General features: G+C 47.5%; 1 protein-coding gene across 6 annotated transcripts; it reads right to left on the reverse strand.

The window, feature by feature from the left end:
* Positions 1 to 27288, reverse strand: LRRC74A (leucine rich repeat containing 74A). Of its 6 annotated transcripts, none has more exons than XM_073242091.1 (14): positions 26937 to 27288; positions 25288 to 25416; positions 22503 to 22675; positions 20136 to 20243; positions 19080 to 19176; positions 16450 to 16499; positions 16006 to 16087; positions 11931 to 12016; positions 11282 to 11476; positions 8543 to 8638; positions 5869 to 6015; positions 3648 to 3755; positions 2689 to 2768; positions 1 to 774 (listed from the first exon to the last, which is right to left on the reverse strand). In XM_073242091.1, exons 1-14 carry the CDS (start codon positions 26974 to 26976, stop codon positions 759 to 761), a joined length of 1407 nt encoding a protein of 468 aa, XP_073098192.1. In that variant the 5' UTR covers positions 26977 to 27288; the 3' UTR covers positions 1 to 758. The 6 variants fall into 6 exon arrangements, with proteins under 6 accessions (XP_073098192.1, XP_073098191.1, XP_073098190.1 ...); XM_073242090.1 differs by having other exon boundaries at positions 2689 to 2771; XM_073242089.1 differs by lacking the exon at positions 1 to 774 and adding an exon at positions 1247 to 2492 and having other exon boundaries at positions 2689 to 2771; positions 11282 to 11458.
* Between the last annotated feature and the right edge of the window lie 408 nt (positions 27289 to 27696).

Here is a 27696-nt window from a genome sequence, read left to right on the forward strand (position 1 = left end):
TTGGTCCAAAAACGCTGGCAAGGTTAATCCAAATCCCCATCCCCATGTTTTCTATTGTTCTTGGCTATTCTTGCTCTTCTTATGCTAAGTTCTTCACGTCTCCCCAGATTCCCAAGGACTTTTAAAAAGAAATGCAGATTGGTAGAGTCCCTAGAACAGATCGGGAAGCCTTTATTTCACCTTTCTGGTGGGAGGTCTTATTTCCACCTTTCTGGTGGAAGCATGTGGCTCCAAGCTTGGTGGCCAGGTAATGCCAGCCACAACTAGATGCCAGGTCTTCTGCCCTGGTTTCCTGCTTTCTCCCTGTGACCCCTCAGCATTTGCTCCTAAAGGCTCTGCCCTCATTTCCTGAGCATCTCATTTCCTGTGCCCTCTGCCACTGCCTCCCCCAACTCAGAAATCTTCCCCTTGACACAGTTTACAATTACGATGATGACAGCTTTTGTGAACTGACCTTCTCCCCACTGCTCTCTTCCTGCTGCCTAGCAACTCCATGGCATTCCCAATTTGTCTTCCTGGTTCTTAATGAGGCTGCCCAGGATGTGCCTTCTGGTGTTCACTAAAACCAGAGGGTGCCCCTCACCCCACCAGCAGCCTGGAGACACCAAGACCAAGCCTGACTTTATTGGCTCGCTTACAGTCCTGGCCTTGGCATTCGTCCACCCAGGTTCCAGCCAGCTCTCCACCTCCTCTTTTCCACCATCTGACTTGCCAGGACTTCTCTGTTGCTGAGACTTCTTTTCAGACCATTCTTGTTGCTATGGCTTCAAGAAACTGGTTTGGAAGGTAAGGAGATAACAACTGGGTCTGCTCTGGTGAGCCCATGTTAGAGAAACTCATGTGTGCAAACATTATATACCAAAGGATGTTTGGGACAGTATGATTTGTAGCAGCAAAATATTGGAAATAACTTAAATGCCCATGAAAATGAGAATTATGAGACTTCCATGTTAGGAAATACCATATAATAGTTAAAAAGATGGAGATGGATTTAAATGTACTGACAGGGAAAGATCGCCAAGACATACTGTAAAGCAAAGTAAGTTCAGAAGAACATGCTCATATGATCCTACTAATGATAAATAAGAAACCCTGTGTGTGTGTAAAATAACAAATAATAAAACACATGTACTCTGAGTCCAGCACCTGCCAGATAATGTTCTAAATGCTGTACAGGCATTAATTCATTTAATCCTTAAAAAATTCAATGCCACAGGTACTTTTATTAGCCTCAGAACTTAGATGGAGAAGCTGAGGCATGGGGTGATTGGGTAACTTGTCCAAGACTCCGCAGGAGTGGAGCCAGGATTGGGAGTCAGGTGGTCTGGCCCCATAGCCCACGTTTCTAACCATTATATCACACATACACACACACATGCTCACATGCTGGATTGTATGAAAACCCACACTGTTCATGGGTGCACCCTGGGAGGATGAGTGAACTGTGGGGGTTGCTATACTTTGGTGTTTTTAGAGTTTTTCCAAGTAGACGTAACTTGTAACAAAAACTGAACATGAAAAATTAATGCATCAATAAGAATGATAATTCTGCTCTCACAACTATTAGAGCTTCAGTGTGTGATCTCAGGGACAATCTGAGGTGTCCGCAAGACACCCCTCTTCTCTGTTCCCGAGATTCAGGAACCTGAGCCCCAGTACTGCCTCTGAAAGGCCACATGACCTCATATGTAAAGCTGAAAGGTTTTCTGGACCTGGAACCTGGTCTCCTGACTCCTCCTGGGGCTCTTCCCACCAGTGTCCCAAGGGACAAGAGGCACCACTTTAGGGAGGGCAGTAAGGGTGTTTGGGACAGTGGGTGGTGGGGTGAGCCTGAGCTATCCTTGGTTGGGGGTCTCTTGCTGGATGACATGTGCCTGCCCTTTATGTGCATCATCCCCACCTCATCCTTACAAAACCTCTTGCATGTTGTGGTTATTACCCCATTCTAAGGATGTGGGCACTGAAAGTCCTGCATATGGCCACACCCTTGCTGAAAACGGTTTGCAGATGGGTCAGTCTGCCCCTCCCATCTGCACCATGGCTGCTCCCCACGGAGATGCCAGTCAAGGCACAGGAGAGATGTACTGGGCAAAGGCTTGTGGGGCAGGACCAGTGGGGGCTCCTCTGATGGAGCTCCTTATGGACACTACAAGACATGAAGCTCAGTGCCTGATGGATGGGAGTCCCAAGGAATTCAGCCAAAGTCACCCCCTGTGTCGCTCCAAAAGCCGCAGCAGAGGTGGGTGACTGGCAGTTCCCTGGTGCACATGTGCTCACACCCCACAGTGTGGTACTTGCTGTCCCTCTGTCCTCTTGTCTCTATGGGACACCCCCTGCCTGAGTGATACCTCCTGGCTCCTGTGGTACCTGGCACACACCCCAATGCAGGGGTCTAACCATTTGCTCCCTTGTGTCACCTCCTATTCAGCTGTGAGCACTGTGTCCCTGGTTTCTGGCTCTGTCGTTGGTAGCGCATGGCTAAGAAGGAAGTTCTGCCGAGAGAATGAACTTAAGATGAGGAGGTACCCAGAAGGGTGGCCTGGCTGCTGTGGGTGGGGGAGGTGGGGAGGTCCCACCTAATAAAATACAGACAGAGTGGTCCCTGGAGCTTAGCTCAACCCAGACAGGGTGCCTTATGGAAAGGTGGGGGTCTGCCTGGGGCAGAAGCCAGATGAGGCCTGGACTGACCTGAAGTCCACCATGCCTGTCTTCTCATCCATCCTCTTTATCAGCTCCCTGACTTGGTACCGGTTTACAGGGACCTTGTCCTGCTGAGGAGGTGGAGGGAACATTCAGGGTTAATGGAGTTCTCTGCTCAGCCCTCCCAGGCCTTCCCTCACCCCTGCTCCTGACACACACCATGGGACCACAGATGGCAACTGAGGGCTCAGAACATATGGGACCCACAACAGGCAGGAGGAAGCCCCTAGCCAATGGATCATCGCTCAGACTCCAGAGGGTCTCCTTTTGCTGGGAAGCAAGAGGGGTGAAGGAGATTGGGGCCCAGGTGTACTGGGCAGTCCTGGGGGTGGACAGGAACTCCCCTTTGTGAAGTTCATTCTCACCTCCCAGCTACTGAGTCCTGGCCAGGCCCCTCCACCATGGGTCCGCCACCAAGTGTCTTATGCATCCCTACCTGCGCCCCAGTGGGGCTGCCTCTGCTGGGTCCTATGCTTGCCAGACCCAGGTCCTTCCTAGGGCTGCTCTGGTGATGGGGCTCTGCAAGCTTACCTGTCAGGGGGCCTTTAGCACCTTCATCACCATGGGGGCATTATCATATTTCCAGCAAGACCAAAGGGCTGAAGGTAGAAATACTGGGGCTTTGGGATATGGTCTCTTCTCCCACTCCCTTTTTTAATCTGCCCAGTGTCAAATGCAATCTTGAAAAGGACCTGGGGGGCATAGAATGTGTGTCTTCAGGTGGCACCTTGGGTCATCAGACCTCACAGCATAGAGAGACTTCAGCCGAAGACTGAGGGAGGCTGTAGGTTTCCCTCAGGGACTAGGTAAATGAGGGAGATCAACTGGCTTCTCACAGCCATTCCCAGGAAACTCTATGAAGTGTTCATGCTTTGTGTTGTCTGCCTTTCACACACACACACACACACACACACACACAGTGCTGCGGTTACCAGGGATCAGCACACCTGTATCATAGCTTTCCGGAACTCGCCCACAGGCATCTTCATCGTCCCATTAGGGTTTAAGCTCTTGAAGAAGTCCATGATGGTGATTTTTTGTTGGTCTACATAGCTCTGCGGGGACAGGAGACACCAGGGGCGGACACCGGGCCTTATAACATCTGTGACACTCCTCTGCCCTTCCCCTCCCTTTGGCCCAAGTTCCCAGAACCAGCAGGGGCAGGGCAAGTGTAAGAAGGCAGATTCAGCAGCTTGAGTCTCCTTTGTGAGTAGTCCCTGAAGATCAAGAGCTGGCGCAGACTGAGGTGCAAGGTGCTCATGACCCTGCCTGTGCATGTGCCCAGTTCCAAGGAGGCACCCCCTCCCCACCCCCTTCTCAACCCTGCTCCCCTCCGCCCAGAACACACACACCCTGAGCAGAATCTCCAGGCCCACCAAAGGCGGAAGGATTGGAGCCAATGCAGTTAGGGTCCCACAGCACTGGAGGGAACAGCGAGGGTGATCACATTTCCAGTTAACTCAGTTTTGAAACCGCCTCTGCTAAGACTAGTGTAGATGGTGCCCTGGGATGGCAGGTAAGCCATTAGCTCAGCACCAAAAGACCACTGAGTATTTTAAAAATAATATTTCATCAATTTCATTTAAAAAATATTACCTACTCACATTGTAAGGTGATTTTAGATTAGGAGAAAGAAGAGAATGAAAAATAACTCATAAATTCAATCTCACCATCCAGAGGTAACATCTTGATGTATCCTTTCATCTCTATCTATATCTATCTATCTGTCTGTCTGTCTGTCTATCTATCTATCTATCTATCTATCTATCTATCTATCTATCTATCTTTCCATTATCTATCTTTAATCTATATCCATCCACCTACCCATCCATCACCTTTCACTGTATATAGTTTTACAAAATGCACTGGACCAATACATTGTGAACACCCTCACAATGTCATTAAATATCCTTCTAGAATCCTTACATCGTTTTTGTTTCTCTTCCCCTCCCACTTCAAAAGGCCCCGGGCAAAGCCCAGCCTACTGAGGCATTACTGCAGACATCCTGCTCACCCAGGGATCCTCCAGGATCAGTCCTTGGCCCCTGCCCTTTGTGCCCCACACGCCCCTCTCTGGTGTGCAGGGCCTCTCCCCGCTGGGGTGACTTCTGTTCTGCATGCTCAGCAGCTGCTCACAAGTCCATGCTGACATCCCCCTCACTGGCACCTCAGTCCATCACATCGGAAGTGACCCGGTCAGCTACCTCTGCATCACTGAGTGCTGTGGTGGCTCCATGGGGGAGCCCTGACACCCACTTCCATTCTTCATAGCACACCACTGCATCATGAGGAGACCAGAGAGCCGAGAAAAAGCAGTGTTCCCCAAATCCCCATGCAGCTAGGGGTTGGGATGGAATGGTTTCACCAAACACTCAGTCTGATGTGGACAGAGCAGGCCGTGAGCAGCTGTGGGGGAGGCAGAAACAGTGGCATCCTGGCAACCCATTCGGGCTGTGGGGAGCCATTTCCAGAATCTAAACTCGGAGTGTGTTTCTCTAGCCCTCCCAACGTGCCCCTGCCTGTCTCTGGAGACATGTGCCCCTGCCTAACCCAGCTAAAGCGGATTGTGTGGTCAGCTGTATGAACTGCAGCCCAACAAGGGCTGTTGCTGTGGTAAGTGCCATTGGTGAGACCCAACAGAGCTCCTGACTGGCAGAGTTTGGAGTCGTGTAGTGAAAGGGTAAAGTGGGAGGCCTCGGGAGCATGTGGCAAGGCCCGTTATCCCCAAGAGGGGATCTGAGAAGGGCCACCCAAGGATGCCCACCTAGGGTGTCCCATGTTTGCTGGATGCATGTTATGCTGGGCCTTGCTCTGAGTACTGCATGTGTATCATGGATCTTAATCTTCACAGCAGCCCTACTGGTGAGAGGATGCTATTATGCCCATTTTACAGGTGGGAAGACTGAGGCACAGAGAGCACAGGGGCTTGCCTGTGGCCTACACTAGCAAGTGGAGGAGTCTGGCTGGTAGAAGCCATCCTGTTCAAGCGCCTCCCGCTGCAGCCCATGCTCAGCTCCTCCCTCCCTCTGGGAACCACTGCCGAGGGAGCCAATGTTCACAGGGAATATTCCAGGTCTGAGACATTCCTTGCCAGAGAGGACTGTGCAGACCCTTTGGGGGAGGGGAGGCTCTGGGTCTCTGGGGTCTCAGAGGAGAGCAGGCACTCACCTGGATCGTTTTAATCGGGTTCGTCCACATGAAGAGCGTTTTCCTGGAAGAGAGGCCCTGTACGGCCTTGTACACCACGTCCAGCTGGGGGTGGATGGCATACACCCCATCCAATGTTTTCATGAACTGCTCAGACACCAGCACGTTCTGAGGCAAGGGGAGAGGAGACCCATCACAGGAGGCCACCACTGTCATGCCATCTCCCTGCCCAGACCAGCGGGCCCACCCAGGCCAACGTCAGAATGTTCTGACGTCTTTTCCAGTTTGTTCTGCAGTACTGCTCCTACGCTGGGATGGGTCACTCCTTATAGAGCTTGTGATTTGACTCGTAAGTTTCCCATGTGACTGTGATCAGAGATTCTAGCGGGATGCTGGTGGCCTGTCACACACTGTCAGCTCTGCTCTGCTCTCAGACGGTGAGCATAAGGGTCTGTGCATGACAGATGAGACTCAGCTGTGGGGTTGCCGGGCTGGTCCCCAAACAAATGCCCTGAAATGTCCATTTCAACACCATAGTTGGCCTTCACAGCTGGTGCCCTGGAAGAGGATCCCTCGTCCCAACCATCTTGTCATGGCTCAGAACCCACTGGGAGCTCCGCTTCAGGAAGTGCCCTCAGAGCGGGGGCACAGGCCACAGGAGAAAACACGTTCTGTGAAGCAGTGTTTGACCTACCTGCCTCACTCCTCAGATGTGGTTCTGAGTATCCTTTGCCTTTTAGAAGAATTAAACCCACTGCAAGGTCTGAAGACATACTCCCTCCCCTCTGTTGATATTCTAGAGAAAGTTCTAGACGCATCTACAATGAAGGAATTCCAACACCATTTAAAGTTGTGGCAGGATGGATAGCAAAAGGGAGGGAAAAGGCTACTTCTGACTCTTCTGGTAGGCTTCTTAAGTAGCAGCATGATCCCAGCCCAAGGGGTGTATGTCACTGGGGGGACTAAATGGCACTGTTTTTAACATTTCCTCAGACACATCAAGGCAGTGCAGGGTCCCTGCCTTGCAGCCTGTATTAGTGGGGAGAGGGGAACAAATGCCATCACAATCTGAGCCTGTAACTGAGACTCAGAGGCCTGAGGCAGAGGTGGTACAAGTTCTGAACTGTAGGATGGAGGGGGAGAAACGACCTCTGGGGATAAAGACCATGAAAGGTGAGCACCCATGAAAGGGCACCTGGGGCAGGGAGGAAGGAGCAAGGGGACACAGCGAAAAGAAAAGCAGGTGTGTTTTTATAATGTTTTATAATCTGTAGCAAACATAAATCCAACTCTTACTTATTATTCAGTTCTAAGGCACTTGGGTTTAAACATTCAAAATATCATTGCTGATATAATTGTAAGGCATTAAAATCTTAGCAAAACATCACATTTGTGTGGCATTAAAAAATGTAACAAGATTTTAACACAGTGCCTTCATAGAACTCCATGGATTAGGAGGCAGAGGGGCCCTGGGATTACTCCTTGCTCTGTTTCTCATTTGCTGTGTGGGCCTGGACAAGTGACTTAACCTCTCTGTTTCAGTTTCCTTATATATAAAATGGGTAAATGAGGAAATGTTCTTGTTTTGGGTTAAATTGTATTCCCACCAAAAAGATGATGAAGTTCTTAACCCCTAGTACCTGTGAGTGTGACTTTATTTGGAAATAGTCTTTTCAGATGGTCACATTAAAAGGAAATCATTAGGATGAACCCTAATCTGATATGACTGGTGTCCTTTATAAAAAGGGGATGTTTGGATAGAGCGACAGACATGCACAGAGGGAAAACACCATCTCAGGCTGAAGGAGCCATCTAGGTGATGCTTCTATAAGCCAAGTGAGGCCAGAGACAGCCAGCAGCCCCCAGGAGCCGAGACGGAGGCCTGGGACACCTTCTGTCTCACAGCGCTCAGATGACCCAACCTTTCCAACACTTTGATCTTGGACTTCCAGTTTCTAGAACTGTGAGATGATACGTTTCTATTGTTTAAGCTACCCAGTTTATGATACTTCGTTAACAGCAGGCCTAATACACAAATACACTCTACCTACCTTCCAGAGTAGGATCACATGAGCTGGCATACAGGGTAGCATCAAATGAGGTGGCATATATAAATTCACTTTGGGGAATAATGGTATAAAATAGTAGGCGAGTATAGACTCTCATTATTGCCAGTTGCCATCTCTGTAATCACTCAGGCAAGGGTACCTGGCAGAGGGAACTTACCTCCTCAGGCTTCCCTCCACGATCGAGGGATGTTTACCCTCAATACGACTCTAAGTAGGCCAAGTCATGAAAAGCAAATACAAGTTTGGACATGTTTTAATAGTCAGATTCTAAAAATCCTGTGACTGTGGGACGGTTCTGGGTCTCAGGACTACCCACAGGCGGATGCGACCGCAAACCCCCGCCGTTGTCTCTGGGGTCTCCTGCTGTCTGCTCAGGCCTGCTCAGGTGTTCAGATCCCGAGTTCCCAGGCTCCAGTAAGCGATTTCTCATCATGACATTACTGACTGAATGGCTACTCCTACTGAAGGCCCCTGGAGGGCGGGTCGTACTCCCAAAGGAGTGACCTTTTCACTGGAGCATTTGTGTGCGGGTCTGTGAAGGACAATCTGTAGGTGCCTACTGACACAGAGCAGCCATGGCAACTGGTTTGTTCCCTGCTGCCAGCCACTACCATCTGATCACTTACGGAAATGTCAAGCTCTTCCATTTTGGATTTGGCATTCCTCTTGATGGCCAGAATCAGTAAAAGAGCCCCATCCATACTCAGAGGGTTCAGGAATAGCTGTGGGAAGTGGGGTGAGACGGAGGACACTGGCTCAGAGCATGACTTCCATTTCTTCCCATCGAATCGCAGTCTCTGTCTTCCACCCGGACTTCTCTGTAAACACCTATCTCCCTGTACATCTGCTTGTCCAGTCATCCATCCATCTGTCATTTTTACTGCTCATCCATCCATCCATTCATCCATCCATCCATCCATCCACATACCCATCCATCCACCCACCCACTACTCACCTATCCGTCTGGCCATGTATCCATCCATCCACCCATCCATCCATTCAACAAATATTTCCTGGGGGCCTGCCATGTGCCAGTTGCTGGGTTAAGCACAGGTAGACATGACAAGATCTCTACTTTCAGGAAGACAAGGGTCGGCAGGTGCCAAGATGCAGAGCTATTTGGGCAATAGCAAATGTTTTGTGAGCAGGAGCAGAGAGAACAAGTCCACAAAGCTGGGATGGGCCAGATCACACAGGACTCTGTGGGCTTAGTTAAGGGTGCACGGAATTATCTCAGGGGTCCTGGGGGCCCCTGAAGCACGTCAGGGGAGCCCAGTGGCTCTGCTTACTAGCTTCCTGGCTTTGTATTAGTTCCCTGACCACCATGTTACTATCACCTAGGGATGTTCTGAGGATTCAATAAATCAATTCAAGAATTCAAGCCAAGCTTTCAAAGGAGTGCTTGGTACACAGTAAGCAGCAAACAAATGTTAGTTATTATTACTGAAGGCTTACTGCTGGGTGGTTTCATAATGAGGCAGGCTAAACTTTTATTCACCATCTACCGTATGTCAAGTGTTTCCCAGGCTCTGATGTATCCAGGGAGAAAAGAGGGGCTTGGGCCCTGCCTTTGTAGGGCTTAGCATCTAGAATCCTTTAATTGACTCACTATCCAGAGGGAATTCCTCATATTTCCAAGATTAGGGAAAGGAGGGCTGGGCTGGATGTGAACAATAGAAAATTCCAGTGGCAAAATTGATGTGACCTCCACCTGTGGTCAAACTGAGAGTTAGGTTTTAAGTTATGTTTTAAAAGTTTGTCTTTGATTTAAAAACATTTAAAATATTTAAAATATATTTATTACATATGGTCACTGTAGAAGAAATTTAAAAAGACATAGAAAAATGTTAAAATCACGGATATCCCACCCAAACCAGAGAAAACCCCTCTTGCCATTTTTAGCCTTTAAAAATGTAGGTTCTCAGTCCTTCCCTGGGCTTCACTGGCCACTGGGGCTGAGCCAGTTGCAGGCTCGGTCGGTCTCTCTTCTCTGCGTTATACTTGGTCCCACTCCCTCCCACCAGGGCAGACTCTCGGCTTTCCCTCTCAGCCCAGGGCCTGGCTGGCTGGTCTGCCATGCAGGCACCAGGCTCCCTCTGCTGGTCAGAGACCTGACTTCCTCCTGTCACCTTGGCGGCTCTAAGGTGGCTGTCCTCTCAGATGGCAGCTCAGCAGCATAGATTCCTAACTCTCGTTCCTCTTCCACCAGCACTCCCACATCTGTGCTCCCCCATGAATCACTCCACATCTTCAGGGAGTCAGAATTACAGCGGAAAGCCAGAGAGGGCTGAGTGCCCTGTGCCTCTTGCTAGTTGGGCATACCTGGCTCATAGTAGGAGCCCCAGAAAGGGGACCTCATCTTTCATCTGTTTTCCAACTGCCTGGAAGCTTCTATGTTATAAATTAGCTTCCATAAGCAAATTAATTTAAAATGAAGTATGCATCCATTCATTCATTTAATAAATATTTACTGGGGAGAACTATATGCTAGGTACAAGGGGTATAATCACAGCCACAACCAAACAGTCTTTGTTCTCATGAAGGTTTCACGCTGGTTAGGGTGACAGAAAGTTAGAGAGTCACTATTCTGGCAAGTCCTGCATGGAGGGGTGAACAGAGATCTGAGGGCTCTGCAGCATTCCCTGAGGATTGCTGCTCGGCTTGCTCTCAGACAGAGCAGTAATTATGGCAAGTGGAGGGGAGCAGCAGAGTGCAAGCACTACCAGCTGAGGGCACATGCTGGCGGGGCCCTGGCAGGATGGAGGGAGAGAAAGAAGACCTCAGGGCCTCGGCTGGAGAGCAAGGCAGAGCCTCAGGTAAACTGAGGTGGGAGAAGCACAGGGGATGAACAGAGGAGGCCATGGGCATCTAAGCTGGAAGAGAGCAGATGGGGGCAGGGCGGGTGCAAGTCAGATTTATGTTCAAAGCAGGCACTCTGGCTGCAGTGTGGAGAAAAGTCTGGAGGAGACTCAGATGGGAGGAAGGAAGACCCATTTAGGACCCAATTGCCATGCACCAGATAAGAGTGGAGGGGGATTTGGGTTTATAGCCATGACATAGTCAAGAATGTAGGTGCACATGAAGCACAAGGGAACTTTTGCAATGATTCCAGCAATATCCCACCCCATTGCCTGCTGCAGGACCCCAACACACATGGACATGCACATGCATGCACATAGATGCACGCTCACAGATGCATGGACACACTGATGCACACACAATGCATGGACACACACATGGACACATGCACACACACATGGATGCCCACATGGAAGCATGGAGACATGTATATGCGCATGGACACACACACACACACAACTGCACACACAGAGCAGCCCAGGGCCCAGCTTACGTAAAGTCTTTACCTTTAGAACTCTGAGGTGTTCATTGAACTCCAGGCCTCTGCTGATTTTGGAGACTCCTTCATTGCTGATGTCGTTGTTGCTGAGGTCTAGGTAGGCCAGAGTGTTGTTGAGTCTGAGGACCTCCCCCAGGGCTGCAGCCCCCTTATTTCCAAAGCCATTCATGGAGAGATCCAGTTTCTTCAGGGTCCCGTTAGCCTCCAGGGAGAGGGGAGAAGAGCACCAGTGGGGGGTTGCGTGTGACTCGTGCAGCCCGACGGGGCTGTCTCTCACTGCTGGCTTCCCCACTGGGTGCTCAGTGACACCAGGAGAGACAGATCTGCCAGATCTTTCCAGATCCTTCCCAGCTGAGACAGTCTCAAGCTCTCTTGAGACTCATTCCCTTTGAGTTCTGGTCATACCCCACTCCCTAATTACTCAGCCCTCTTCAAGTATCCCTAAAGATGCTGCCTTGGCCCCGGCAGGGTGGGATTTACAGTAAAGAATAACGTGTATCCAGGAATTGTGGGAGGGAGTCTAACAAGGTGACAGCACTTGATGCGAGCTCAGTATGCCCTCATCGATGGGGACCATGAGGACGAGGCTCAAGATGGCAGGGCGAGAGGCCTGACCACCCTCAACTGGCTCACACATGGCACTGAGAATGCCTTACCCGGAGGCCACTGCACAGGGCCTCAGCTCCCCGTATGTGGAAGTGATTCCAGCTCAGATTCAGCGACTTGAGCCCTACGTTGAAGCCTGGGGGAGGGAGGGAGTCATCTGAGTATCCCCCACATCCCAGAGAACCCACTTGCAGAGTTGGTAGATACCCATGACGTTGAGGATGAGGATCACTCAACGGTCATGCAAAGGAAAAAACTGAGGTAATAATTTTTTAGTTATTCATTTAAACACAAGATTATAAGGTGATGCCCAAAGCTGGCAATGAAGCGGTAAAATTATCTTACTCATATATTGCAGGTGGCAAGCAAATTGGTGTAACCTGTATACTGTGGATATACTGTAAATTGGTATAATCAAATACTGTCTGGTCACAGGGATTTTCCTAGTAAAACATGTATACCCTATTACACAGCAGTACCACCTCCGAGACACTTCCTAAGGGGACAGTGCAGGTTATGAGAAAAGCCACATGCTTGCAGATGTTTACCATGCCATCACCTACAAAAGTAAGGTTTGTGACCCACAAGGGAAGGGTAAACTAGATCATAAATATCTACCTGGTGGAACATTACTCAGCCATTAAAATAGATGGAGATAGCATGGAAAACCAGGGCTGCGTTTACATAGGGAGACTGTGCTAGGCATGCCACATGACATTACAGGATGCCTTTCTCATGGACACCTACGGGACCGGTGGTGGCTCCAGTATTTCTATCCAGGAGAGCTTTAGGACACACTCAGTTGGAAGTAGGGAGACATCAGGCTGGTCTAAAAATTGGGTTTGCACAAAAACTGCACTTTTTAAAAACTTCAAGATGCTTTTGCTTATATGCTATGCAGGGTAGAGAAAATATCCTATTTAAACACATTATTATTGTCAGTATTATCTGGGAAGATGGATGTTCTGAGGCTAAAGCACTCATGGAAGCTTTACTGAAGGGAAGCAACCCCCTTCAGCCCTCGGCCTCAGAAAAATGTCTTACTCCATATAATTTTTTAGGGACAGTACACTGGGAATGACTGTTTCTCTCCATGTCAACCACCAGAATGTACTTTCGGTCAAGTGCACAACACCCTCTATTATCTTGAGGACAGACTTCTTCCCACCTTCATGCTCTCTCCCTTGCTCTCTCATTTTCTTCTTACTCTTTTTCCTCTTCTCTGCCGATTCCCTCACTTAAGTTAACACCTCGCACACCTGCATCTCTTAAATGGCCAGAAATTTAAATTTTACTTCTGTTCTCATCATTTCCTAGCTGTGCGACCTAAGAGCGGGTCACTTATCTCTCCCTTACTTCTATTTCCTGTAAAATGCAGATATTAACCCACACAAGGTTGTTGTGAGGTTGACATAAACTGCATAGCATGATGCCTATCACATGTGATCACTCACTATTTGGTAGCTTTAATAATATGATAAATATTTTAGAAGCCACATATACAATATGACAATAACCGTGTTTAAACAGAATACAGTCTGTTTCGCTTTGCATTTTGAAATTTCATTTACAAATGTTTGAAAATTAGTTTTCAAGTGGAGACTCAAACTGCTCAGTTCTTTTACACTTTGTCCTCCCTCCTAAGTGCTTTCTTATACCTTCTCCCCCTCCTCACATCTATGGGCCTGTACCCCACTATCAGTTGAAGACCTGGCCTCCTACTTCATTGGGAAAATGGCAGCAGTGAGATGGGGAACCTTCATCCTCCCTACACGTAATCTACCAGCCTGCAAGCACCGGAGCACCCACTCTTGGCCCCCTCCCTCTCTCCATGAGTGAACGGGCCCTGCTGCTCTCAGAGGCGACCCCTCCATTTTTGTTCTGGCTGCAACTGCTTTCAGCCTTTTCAAGGGCTGTGCTCCTAGAACCATTCCCTCCTCTTTCTGCATCATCAGTTTCTCCTTTTCCTGTATCAGCATTTTCCATCCTTTAAAAATCCTCCTGGACTCCATGCACCCGCCTTCCGTTCCAGCCTCATCTCAGCAGAGTCTCTGGAGGTACCTCCCACTTCTTCAACATACTCTGCATGTGAGTTTCCAAACTCACCCACTTCACTAACACAACTGAACCATTTGTCAAGCCACCAATTATCTCCCTGTTGCCCAGTCCAGGGGTCCCTTTTCTGTCCTCATCTTATTTGACCTTTAAGCAGCACCTGACCCAGCTGACCACTTCTCCCTTCTGGAAATAATCCTTCAGATGGGTTACGTGAAATAATCCTTGATACCTCAGTTTCCCTACTTGACTGACCGCTCCTTCTCAGGCTCCTCCTCCCCCTCTGTGACATCTGGAAATGTTTGATGACCCAGGGGTCAGTGCGATGTCCACCTACTCAACATTATCTACCCTCCTTACCTAGACAGCTTCATCCTGTCCCATGGTTTTAAATACGTCTATATGCATATGATATATCCCAAATGTGTATCTCCAGTCCTGACCTGCTGACCAAACTCTAAACTCACATAACAAACCATCTGTCTGACATCTGTAGGTAGGTGTCAAATGGGCAACACAAACATTATGTGACCAAAATGGAAATCTTGGCTCCTGACTCCTGCTCCTCCATACCGGCTCCTGAGTTTCCCCCATCTAAATAAATGACGCCACCATCCAACCAGGGGCTGAAACAAAATAACCACGAGTCCCTCTTTCTCTCTCCCTTTCCTTCATTCTTCACATTAGCAAGTCCTTCTGAAATTTCATCTGAATTCATCTACTCTTGTCTATCACTACCTCTTCCCATAGCTCAGCTATTATCCCATCTTGCCTAGACTACCACACAAGCCTCCTCATTGGCCTCTCTTCTTCCCTTCTGATTTTCCTTGGCAGCATTCTCTATACCGCTGTTCTAAAACTGCGAGCAAACCAGGTCACCCCCTCACTTTAGCATCCATCCTCCAATGATTTTTCATCACATGTAGAATGAAATCCAGACTTCGTACATGTCATGGCCCACAAAGCCCAACATGATGACTGCAGACCATCTCAGTGGCCTCTTCCTGCATTCTCCTCTCCTGGCCACTCTGCTCCAGCCACGCTGTCCCCCATGTTCTTCAAGCAATTCAAGATTTATACTTTTTGCCTGGAATTTGTGCTTCCAGAACCAAGCAGGCTACTACTTTCGATATTCAGGTTTCAATGAAAATCCATCTTGCCTGTGAGGTTTCCTCTTACCACCCACCTATTTGAGCACCCTGTCCCTTTGGTTAACAGTGTCCTCCCCTTTCTATTCATTTCCTCGGGATGAACATTTGGGTTGTTTGTACTCTTCTCTTTTGTAACAATTTTGCAATGAACTGCTTGAGACATCTCTCTCTGTGTATGAGAGTGTCTCTGAGACAGGCAGAGGTGAATTACTGCATCATAAAACACATACATTTTCGATTTTACTAAATACTGTCAAATTGCTCTCCAATGTGTGTTTAACTAACAGCTTCTGAATCTTCTCATTTCTCCCTTGTAGTCACTGCACTTGATAATCTCTGACTTGAACATTTTGCAGCTTTGATAGTGGACAAGGAGGATCTTTTCGTTGTTTTGTTTTGCATTACTTTAATTGCTAAAGAGTTTGGGCATTTGGCTTCTTTTTCTACTGTACATATGCCTTGACCATTGTTTTATTGGGAGTACTTATTGTCTAGTTGATCTCTAGGATCTTTGATCAATATTCAAAACACTAATCTTTTGTATTTTACAAATACTGCAAATATCTATTCCCACCTGTTGCTTGTCTCTTAACATTGTCCCAAAATATCTGTATCATATGCAAGTTTTAAATTTATTGTTTTCAAATATGTGAATTATTTTTGTTACAGTTTATCCTCCCTGTGAGTATTTAATAATCTCTAGCCTCCCTGAGGTGAGCAAGTTATTTCTCTATGTGTTCTTTTAATCATTTTAAAGTTTTACTTCCCATATCCAAATGTTTGCTCCATTTAAAATGTTTTTTTGATAAGGTTTACATGCCTTTTATAATCAAAACATTTGATAATGATGAAGGACAGGAGTTGCAGCTCTGACAAGCAATTGTCCTCCAAGTCCCTCTTCCTTTTGTGGGACACTTACCCAACATCTGTCCCAGGTGTTCACCTCCCTTATCAGAGAATTGGTTGTGGCTGAGGTCTAGAGTCTTAATTCGGTAATTGATCTACAGAAAGCAACAGTGGAGAGAGGTAACTTTTGTCTTTTATGTGACCATAAGTAGCTCATTTATTTTGGGCAGTGTGATGGAGGGCTCCCATACACCAAAAATTGAGTAGGCCAGGGGTCTTACACTGAAGACAATCTCCTGTTCATTTTCTGCTTTACTGTTGATGAATTCTAGGAGAGTTTAATGACATCCAAACAGCCCTGATGAGGCTTTTGCCAGGATTGGCAGAGTCCAAACACTCACCAGCATTCTAAACCCTGCAAGGGGCCTCATTTCCCTATCACCAGGGTCACCCCACCTCCAGAACTACCAGGGGCATCTCCTGCAGCGCTCAGGTGCACCCACCCCTTGCATCTTACCGACAGGGCTTGGGAGAACAGCTCTGCAGACTCGTCCTTGAAGTTATTTCCTGTAGTGAAGGTGGAAGTTTGCAATGCTGTCCAGACTAGGGCTCCTTACCCTCCCCAGTCCTAGCCCTGCCAATCTCTTCCCTTTGGAATAATCAGCCATAGAAAAAGGGACAAGTACTTAAAGCAAATACATGGACATAGAAGAAAACACTAGAAGAAGGGCAACTGTTTACCATCTCCTTTAACATTCCTTCCGTCTCTGCCATGATCGTCCAGGAGTTCCAGGAGTTGGTACACCACACCCTGTGCATTCTTTTGCAGCACCAAGCCCCAGCCTCATGCCTAAAGTCTGCAACACTATACAAAACGCTAATCCAAGTCTGGCTGTGACCAGAGAAGAGGGTAAGGGAGGCACCTGCTTTGTATGCAAAACCTGCTTTGTTATGAAAAGCTCAATAATCATGATGTAATCATGAAGAAAAGTATTTAAATACGATATTTTAAAAAATCAAAGTAAAAATATGGGTGAATGTAGTAACCACATCGTTTTTCATGTGAAACCTTCATAAGAGTGTATTATCAATGATACCTTAATAAAAATTTTAAAAAAATAAAATAAAAATAAAAATAAATCAAAACCAATGCAAAAACATCTATGATGAACACAATTTAAAAATTGTAAATAAAGACAAGATCTGACTCTCCACCTGCATAGCTAGGCCTCACCCACCTCACCCTAATCTATTCCTTTTGGATCCTGTTTTTTTTTTTAAAGTCTTGATATTTTGATCATCACACATTTTTTTGCATTAATTTTGACTTTTAAAAACATTGCATTAAGACATTATTCACTTGGTTGCTGAGTTTTTTGGAGCCCCTTAAAATTTGTGACTGAAGAGAGTGCCTCCCTTTTTGACCCTAGCCTTGGACCTGCTTAGTTGTCTAAAAAGATTTCTAGGAAATAGGTGTGATTTCTAGGAAATAAATAACACAGAGACTTATACCCAAATTTCTCCTTTGAGCCCTTAATAATCTTTGTATCTCTAGCACCTAAATAGTGCTTGGTACATAACAGGTGCTCAATAAATGCTGAATGAATGAATGAATGAATCAGTCTACCGAAACACAAATACTTCTTTGGCTGTGTCTGGTACCAGTGCAATAAAATGGGATAATGAGCTAGTCAATGTATAAAACTAAGTGAGTAGTTATTTAAATTATTGTGTTTACATCAGGGGTTACAAATAGTGCAGAACTAGCTTTAAGACAGTCATCTGGGAAGTTTGATAACATACAGATTCCCAGATCCCTCCCCCTAAAGATTCTATTCAGCAGCCTGGTATAGAGCTAGGTTCTTTGTATTTTTACAAAGAGCTCTTCATAGTATGTTAATACTATATTAGAAGCCCAAGCCAATACAACCAGAAAAACTGGAACCCAAGCTCTGTGACTTCAACACCCTTACACACTAAATCTGATTCACAGGTAACTTGTTGATAATTATGGAGATGGTGTAGGGAAACAGATATTCCACTGGCAGAACTATACCCTGTACAGTCTTCTTAAATCAAGACATTCAATATTTTGAATACCATTCAGTTCTTTCTTGAATTAAATTATTAAATATAAATTTATATTTTAGAGGAAATCTTTTAAAAAATAGTGGTTCCTTCTTGCATATTTTTATTTATATGTTTCTCACTCTGCAGTTGAGTGCAAGATATCTGCTTGCAGTTTCAGTTAATGAATAGCACTGCTCATGCAGTTTGGATGATAAATGATTGATCACTCAATGTATAGTCTGTATCTGAAAACTGTATTTTCTGAAGTTCTTGGAGGGTCCCATGCTGCCACTTGTTGCATCTGAAAACTCTCATGGTGTTTTGTTTCCTTGTTTTGCAATTTTGGACTGAGAGCCTTTTTTAAGTGGAGTTTTATCTGTGGGAATCCTAAGTAGCCTGCAGCTGGGTCCAGGGGTTGTTGTGCAAAGAGGTGCTGTGTTTGTTTCTATTGCATGTCCCAGGGCATTACCAACATAGGACAGACCCTTATGTTAATTTCTTGCCTTAGGGGACCCTGAATATAGTATAAATTCAAACCACAACCCTAAATGAGGGCAGGACTGTGGATGCTAGAATTCATAAGAAAACTGTTTTTCCTGTGAGAAAGACAAATAATAAACTAAAAAATCCGTGTACAAAATCCGGGGTCAGGTAGCAATAGATGTCATTTAGAAAAACCAAGCAGGGAAGCAGGAGAGAGAATGATGGTAACGGAGGGGGGGGTGCTGCTTGCATAGGGAGGTCTGGAAGTTCCTCCTAAGGAGATAATATTTAAGCAGAGACATGAATGAAGCAAGAGAGTGAGCCGTGCAGCCAGCTGGGGTAGAGACTTCTATGCAGTGGAAGGAATGTTGCACAGTACATCAGAAGTCACTCGTCCAGGAAAGCTGGGAAGCCAGAGTGGCTGCGGAGAGGGGGCAAACGTGAGTGGAAGGGCTTAGCAGGGTGTAGACAAGTGCTCTGGTCTCTGAACGCGGAAGGGCCTGGTCCGGTTCAATGAGACCTGGGTTCTCTCGGCTCTTTCCCTCCCCTCCTTTTCATTCCCCATATCCTCTCCCTCCTCTTCCATGGGCTCACCTGCAAGCTGAAGGGTCAAGAGTGAAGAGGTATTTCTCTGGAGAAACTCTGAGATGATGTGAGCCTCTTTCAGACCAAGATTATTGTCAGAAATGTTCTAAAAGATAAGAGAATGCTTAGGTTTGTAAAAATTCCACTGAAGGGGCCTCGTTAACAAATGATGCCAGGGTGGGGCTTGCTTGAGCCTTGCACCCAGGGAGTAGTTTTGGTGGAAGAGGGGGCAGTGGTGGAGGGACAGAAGGACTAGGAAGTGCAAAGCCGAGAAGAAGATAGGAAACCTGGATTTTCTCAAGCCTTGTTCTGAGGCCCATTGTCTGGTCTTAGTTTTCTCTACAGCTAACTTCAATGAGTTCCCATGCCCCAATTTAGCCGCAGTACTTTAGATAAACGTATTATAATTTTTTTGGAAACCCAAGACAGCTTTATGTACAGAATTTGGCATAAAACAACTAAAAAATTAGAGTGAACCATCACTGTAAATTGCATTCATTGATTCATGTAGCATGAATCACTCTGCTAGGAAGAAGTAGGGATCTAAATGGACATAGTCCTTTCAGGCTAGTGGGAGGAACTTCATATAAACCAGGCAATATTGTCTTAATTGTTTTTACCCCCCCTTTTTTCAATTTTTAAAATTGTGGTTAAAATAGACATAACACCATCTTAACCATTTTTAAGTGCACAGTTCAGTGGTCGTAAGTATATTTGAATTGTTATGCAACCATCATCATCATCTATCTCTGGGCACATTATATTTTATGAAATTATTCCATGTTTTTATTTTCCTTAAGTTCATTTAAGGCAACTATACAGAAGTAAGGTTATCCATTTGGGGCTTATGAGGTCTAGACAGAAATGTCTTCTTAGGGTTTCCTATGGCCACAGGGGTCCCAGTGCCCCTGGCCAGCCTCTGAGAAGTCACTTCTAGGGATTGGGACCCCCGGACCCATTGCAGAAAAGCTGGCGGCTGGCCTGGGCTGGGCAGGGGCCTCTGGCTTGTCCTGATTAGGCTCTGAGCCCCCAGGTGTAGGGGGACCAGCAGGCAGGGCCCAGTACCATCTCCTGAAGGTAGTAGTTCTCTTGCAGCATCTCTACCAGGCTCAAGACGCCCTCCTCCATGATGCAATTGTCTGCCAGCTCCAGGGTGTGGACAGTCATGTTGGACTTCAGCCACCACAGGGAAGGGGGAGGAAGACAGAGGTCGTTGGTGACCCAGTCAGCTCCTTGCTCTTGCCTGGAACCTGTCCCCTTTCTTGAACAGCCCAGCCTTTTCAGGGCCATGGAGATGCAGGCTAGTAATTCTGGAGGAGTGCATGGGGACAGGAGAAAAACACAGGGACCTTCTATCCCACCGAGCTTTGCTGGGACAATATGCTTATTCTGGGCATCCCACCAAAAGGGGCTCCCAGGGGACTTCAGAAGAGGGACATTAAAACAGGAGAGCCCTGAAAAGTAGCTGAGGCACAAGGATGAGCTGACCAGATTTTAACTATTTAGCTTCAGTTGAGAGGCCTGTGACCCACTCCAGGATTAAGGAGAACTTGATACTTTTAATAAGGGTAGTTAAGCATTAAGCATATCCTGTGGCTGCTTCCTTCAGAGGCCTTTCCTTTAGTTGAGGCTTCAGGCCCATCAGGACATTGTCTCAAGGCTCTTTAGAAGGATCTGGACTTAAATACCTATGTCTCATTGAGTCTGCACTCCCACAGAGAGCAAGGCAGGGGGAAATGACTTGCAGTGTGTGGGACTGGGGCTAGTTAGCTCTAGCCAGCACTTTGATCCTTCCCTTTGCTGTCTCATTCCCATTACAGAACATGTAAGCAATGGATGCATCTTTGGATCCGAGCATTTTCAAAGCACCCCAAGCAGTGAGGGGAGCAGCAAGTGCTAAGGAGCTCTAGCTCCAGGAAGAGGGAAAATGTGATAGTGTGAGCTACTGCAGGGCAGAATGGCCACCCCCAACTGGGTGGCTTCATGAAATGTCTCAGTCTGGTCTCAGCTTGGGGTGGGCACAATTCTGTGTACTCAGAGCCAAGGGAGTTGGCCCCAGTGGCCTCCCCTGCTAGGTGTCATTTAGCAGTGTCCAGAAACAGGGCTTAAATGGCCACTCCCAGAGTCATCCTGGGGTCAACGGGCACTGCGTGGTGCATCAGACCAACTGATCACCACGTCCATCCACATGTGTCTTATGCAGGTGCATCACTGTTGGTTCCCCTCTGTGCCACCTCTGGGGAAACAAGGATGAACAGAGAACATCTGGGACCTCTAGGGGCCCACACCCCACCAAGTGCAAGGGCATGGAGATATGCAGGTGGGGGACAGACTCAAAAGAGAAATATGACCCCTACTCTCAGGGGGCTTTTAATCTAAGCCAGGGAAACACAGCATGTCTGAAGTTAGCAATACAAAGGATCCATGGAAGTGCACTCCTCCAGAAGGTCCCAGTGGTTGTCAAATGAGTGATGCAGGGAACCACAGAAGGAAAACTCCCCCAGGCAGAAACTGCTGTTACTAAGAAACAAGTGGCCCAAGTCATGAGAGGATGTCATCATTATACATTTTTTCCCCATGAAACTCATGAGGTAATGGTGCATTCCTAACACTCCATTAATCAGTCTTTCAACGCTCAATAAATTTCAAGATGGCTTTGTTCTTTCTCTGCTCTTCCCTCTTTCCTTCCTCTCCCCAGAAAGCGGCAAATCTCACATGACATGTAACTTTTTAATGGGCATGTGCTAGAAGCAGATGCTTTTATATCTCCAAAAATGAGCTAGTGCTTTTCTTCTTTCTCATGGCACATACCCTTTACTGTCATAAGTGAACAAACAGTGTTGCGCTGACACAGCTATTGTTAAATTTTCTGTTTTCCTAGGATGGGAGTCAGTTTTTTATATAATCAATTATAATTATAGAAAGCTAGGATGAATTCAAGGTCAAGTCCTTGTTCACTCATGCCAAGCCAAAAAAGGAAGAGAACATTATTCCTGTGGGAAACCATGACCCACTCTACAGTTCGATCTTTTAAGAATTATGATGTTGCTAAAGGCAGACATGGAATGGAATGGCTCAGTAGTGAACCCATTTATAGCAAAGGTGCGCTTCGGAATTGAGACCCAGGCTGACGTTTTGTATTGTGCTCTCACATCAGCACCTGGGCCCAAGCCCAGCCTCGCCGCTATTCCAGGGCTGGTATTTCTGCTTCCCGAATAGGACAGAGCATAACTTCCAAGGCCCGAGTTGCCAGCAGTCTCCTTCCTAGCAGCTGGTGTGTTATGTCGGCTGGAGAAATCACCTGGCAGTGAAATAGAGCCTAGAGCATGGTGGGTATAAAGGCTGCAATTTAGGGTCTCTGACTTGTGGGCCTGCCACTCTGTCATCTCTCCAACTCTGTCAGGCTTTGTGGGCCCCCACTGGCAAGCTTACCACCAGGGCTATAGCAATGGCCTTGGTACCGTTGGGGCCCAGCCCACGGTGGTTGAGGTTCATGTAGGATTTCTCCATGTTCTGGATGAAGCTGGAGGCAGGTACGACACCCACTAGTTTGCAGGCCTCCAGGTATAGCTCCCTTTGTCCAGTGGTAAAAAATTTCTCAGTATCTGCATGGAAAGAGGCATGTGGATGAAGTAAGGTTTCTCTTCTATCTTTGCCTTTTCTCCACCCCCAGCTTCTGATTGGTGTCCCCTCTGCCTGAGGATCTCTCCCTACGGGTGTGTGCTCTAGAGGGCAACTCCAATCAGGAAGTCAGCCAGAGGTGGGAGATGTAGACTCTAACCCAGAAAGCCCTATATGGACATCTCTCTTTGGTTAAGAGCCCTGAGCTTTCCTAGGAGAAGGAGCAGTGTGTCCCACCCCTACCTTCCCCTGTTGGCCTCATACAATGACTGATCATCAAAGACATGCAAAGGCCCAGCTCTCCTGCACACCTTGAAACAGCTCTAAAAGTCAAACAGACAGAAAACTGGTGATCTGTGCTGGTTGAGAGAGTCCCCACTTCCATTTTAGTCTCACTCTTGTGTCAGGAGTCTGGCACAGAATATCTGGAGTTTTTATCTGCCACCCCCTGCAACCAGGTACAATTCCATGTTGAGAGCGACATGAATCACACTTATCCCCACCATTAAAATGTGAGCCATAGATAAAGCTTTATAAAAGACTTAAAGATACACTTAAAAATAGCCCGAGTAGGTCAGAGTGGCTGTGTAGGGTATTTAGCAGGATCCCTAGCGTTTATCCACAGGTAGCAAATCATTACAAGATGGGGAAACTCTCAGGTAAGTTGGAAACGAACTCGTATTTGAGCAGGCTTTCCTCTTTCAAAGACTTGCATGTCGTTTTTCCTCACAAAAAGGGCCATCATCCCTACTTTACCAGTGACAAATCTAGCCACAAATCATAGCTAGCTCATCAGTGCTAAACCAGTCAGAGCAGCCAACAGAATCAGGGACTTAAGCTCTCCATTTCCAACTTCTTGGGGCCTTTGTTCCTTGGGCCCTAGACCTGCCTGGCTCGTGGTCAGTGGGCATTGGGCTTCCCTGGCTTCTGGATGCCCCCACAGCTGTGTTCTCATAAGCAAGCCCCGTCGATGGCTGAGCTTCCCGGGGCCAGCTGGGGCCTAAGCCTGCATCTGTTTTTCCTTTGGCTCCCAGGGCCTTTGGCTAACCCACCCCAAACATTTCTAAGGTGGACAAGGAAAACTTTGTTGGTGAAAGGACAGCTGTACAAGGAGGTTGACTTGGCTGGCACAGCTACAAATTGGCCTCATCTTCGGGAGGGCTGCTGAGCAGGGTTTCTCCATCTCGGCCCTACTGCCATCCTGAGATGGATAATTCTCTGTTGTGAGGGGCTGTGTAGGGTATTCAGCAGGATTCCTAGCCTTTATCCACGAGATGCCAATAGCATCCCCCACCCCCAGTTTGCCAAATGTCCCCTGGGGTATAAAAATCACCTGAGTGAGAACCATGGTTGCATAGGAAAAACGGCACACAGCGGGCGAACAATGTCTGCTACCTCCTCTCCCTCGGCTGCAGTCTCCCCACCACTTGATATTTCCACCTGGGTTCATGTCTCAGGCTGTCCCAAAGCCCTGGCTGCCCCACTCCCAGATCTCAGCACCAGCTGCAGGGGCCCTAGAAGCTGCAGCAGCCAAGCCCTTAGTCTCTGTCCCGGCACAGAGCTGTTGGCCCCAAATTCAGTCATCAGAGGTTCCTTCCTGTTTGCCAAAGTAGGGTAGGTAACCCCCCCACCCAACCCATCCGCCACTTCCCCCCACCCCCACTTCCTTGGCACTAATTTTGCTCTGATTCTACTGACCTTTCTAGGTGTATTCACTACTGCTCTATTTCAGAAGCAGCTTGCCACATTGGTATCATTTGCAAGGAGCAGAGGGTGGGGAGGGAGAAAGACAGAAGCAGGAGTCTGGCACAGAACATCCGGAGTTTTTATCTGCCAACCCCTCCAACCAGGTACAATTCCATGTTGAGAGTGACATGAGCAGCAGTCTTGAGGGGAAAAGAAGTCAGAAAAAGAGCAAGAAGATGCGGGGACCTTGCAGGGAGGGAGGAGGTATGTGTGGAGGGTGAGGCTGTAGGTTGACCATGGTGGGGAGGTTTCTGAGCTGACTTTGAAATTGTAGAGGGCAAACATGGGGCTCTCAAGTAGTGGAAACAGGGACCATGGTGCACAGAGAGGAAAGTCCCTGGGATACAAGACGGGCCACAAATACTCCAGGAGCCACTGGAATATAGAATACAGAAGGCAGGGCGGCATGGTGGGGTGAACATGGGATCAGCCAACATTGGCAAGCTCTCGTTGACTTTGGACAGCTCACACACATCTCTTTAAGCTTCAGTTTCCTTCTTTGTAAAAGGTGGGTAATGATGCCTACCTCCTGGGACTATTGCATAGGTGATGTAATGTGTCACATGTGGAAACATTTAGGAAACCACAAGTCCCTGTTCATGTGTTGGTTCAACTCTCATGAAGCTGATGTGACCCCTTGGCCCCTGAAGCCATGAGCACGGGGCAGCTCCAGCTGCTGCCACCCGGCCAGCCTTGAAAAGGACATGGCATACAATTGAGCGTTCCTGGCACATTTCTTCTACAGGATGCCCACCAGGAAGGGCCATGGCCTGCTAGGGAGACCAGATTTCTCCAACTTCCTAGGAAGGAGGTGAGCCCCCACCCGAGCCCCCTAAATGCCCACTCTAACCTTCGATCTCCAGGTCTGTTTCTGAACACTCCCAGGCTGGTTTCTCTTTTCCCACAGCCTGGGAGGCTTCGGCCTCACAGTAGAGAGTTTCATCACTGTCCTGTGGTGCTGGTGAGGTTTCAGATTCATCTGGAAGAAAACTCATCTCCTTGATTCTGGAAGTGAAACCTGCCGGCCTCTCAGGTGGAGTCTACCACCAGCTTCCCCTTCCTCTGTGACCCAGATCCTGGCTGCCCCTTTGTCCCCTGAGCCCCACGTGGCTCAGGGTGCCTAGGAACTGAGGCATGCATTCAGCCCTGCCAGGGGGACTCCTTTCTACAGGTCTCCTTCCTGAATGCAGTGCTGCCTCTCCCATCTTAAATGGGGTCCTGTGCTAAGCACCGCTACGCGTTCTCTGGAGACCCGCTGCTCCTGCCCATTCCATGTTTGGGATCTGCCTTGGAGATGGCCCCTTGCTCACATATTTCCTTCTTATTGGATTGGGTGGGGTCCCGGTTCTACTCTTTCAGGGAAAGGCTGTGTGTGGATATGTAGGCTTCCACATTAGCAGGCACAAATGATGCCAGGGAAGGCAAGGGACAGGGCTGGGCAGGTGACTCGGGTCAAATATAAAATAAAACAGAATAGAAGCAGTCCTAGGAGCAAGAAGGATAACTTGATTCCTAAAAATTTGACCTAGCCTTTCTTCCTTCCAATCTAACATTTATTTTATGACCATGAGGAAGGAAGGGCTTGAAAAACTTCCCTGGAGTTGAAATTAATTGCTGTGATTAAATACACATCTCCTGAGCTTCCCTCACACTAGCCCCTGCACTTTATAGATGTGATTTTTCTGTCACTGAGCCACTGATCTAGGACCAGCCATGAGCTCCTGAAAGTCACACACAAAGGTCCAGAGCTAGCCTTTCCAAATCAGCAGGAGGCAATGGTTAGGGGGAGCGAAGCTGCCCCACAGGCAGCCCGTCAGAACTTAGCCAATTTACTCTTTGGGTAGGCTGAGCATTCATGGCAGGGGTCCCATTTCTAACTACCCAGGTTCTCAGATAGTGGTGTTCCTGATGAGTCCACATAGGTTCTGTGCCTTTCTTATTCCTTGTCTATAGGCCTATGCTCCAACATTTATTTCACAGCCTGTAAGACAAAGTCGTGATAATAGATGAAAGTAGCAGTGGCCTGGCATAGGCCACATAGAAGACATATAGCAGCTTAGTCATCAAACAGTGATAGCTTTCTGAGTCTTAATTTCCTCATTAGTCAAACAATTTTAGAATTTTGTCTGACCAGTGGAATGCTGGTAAATGTTTAACTGGCTCTCCAAGAAAAAAAAATCCTGTAATATTAGTGAATTCAGGTGGTGTAAATATTCCCAATGTAGCTCATTGCAAACTACTAATATGACACTGACCAACTCATAAACTGAAAATTAAAGTCAGCTAGAGCTGGTGTGGGCCAGTTACAGCATAGCATTGCATCCAACTCTCTCATATCCTGCTTGCAAGCTCTGAAGCTAGGTCAGTGTAACCCGTCATCTCAATTCTAGAGGGTTCCTGGTGAGGAGGACAGGGGGCTTCAAGGTCCCTGTGATCACTGGGTGTTATATCAAAGCAGCCCAGAGGGCCTGAGTGGTGAGGGATGGGGTGCCTTTCCACCTTTTGTCTCAGGATCATCTAGAGGTTCATAAATGTCCATGGTGCCAGGGCCTTCTCGGGGGTTGCTGCCAGCTTCTTGCCACTTCTCTGCTGCTTCTGCAATAAACACACCTGTCCATCCACCTGTGTCTCAAACGTTGTGCACCCTACCCTCACACAGACGAATCCCAGGGGGCCTGTAATTATCTGTCTGTCCCAGAAAGCTCTGGGGAGAGTGGGCTTTCAGGGGAACAGGACATCCATGGATTTGAGCCCAACTTTGTCTGGCAGAAGTAGGTATTTCCTGGGATCATCTGGGGGACGGGTTCAGCTCTGTTCCTGGGAGCTGTGTTGAAAGGATACCCACCCACCTGTGACTTCATGACTTTGGAGCCACTTTCATTTCATCTTCAAGATTCCATGACCTCATGCAGTCATTGTGACCCTCGTGGGTGGACCTGGCAACAGCCAGCCTCCCCCCCTTGGTGGCTCTGGCAGTCATCTTTTCTCATTTGTCTGAACAAGTGGAGTCTAGGGAAAGGCATTTCCAGGAATGTAGGATAAAGGAAGGTTGTAGAACCCAAGGTGCATTTGTTCTGGGGGAATAAAGGGTACAAAGAGTAAGTAGTAGGGAAAAGAGAGGCCACAAGGACCAGAGCAATTTCAGAGATAGATTCGAATGTAATTAAAAGGCAATTAAGGAGCCACTGAAAATGTTTTAACAGGAGTATGATTTAATAAAGGTTTTTATCATGATGGACAGCAATTATTTTTGCGTGAG

Source organism: Manis javanica, chromosome 8 (assembly GCF_040802235.1).
Source record: "Manis javanica isolate MJ-LG chromosome 8, MJ_LKY, whole genome shotgun sequence".
In the NCBI taxonomy this organism is placed as follows: domain Eukaryota; kingdom Metazoa; phylum Chordata; class Mammalia; order Pholidota; family Manidae; genus Manis; species Manis javanica.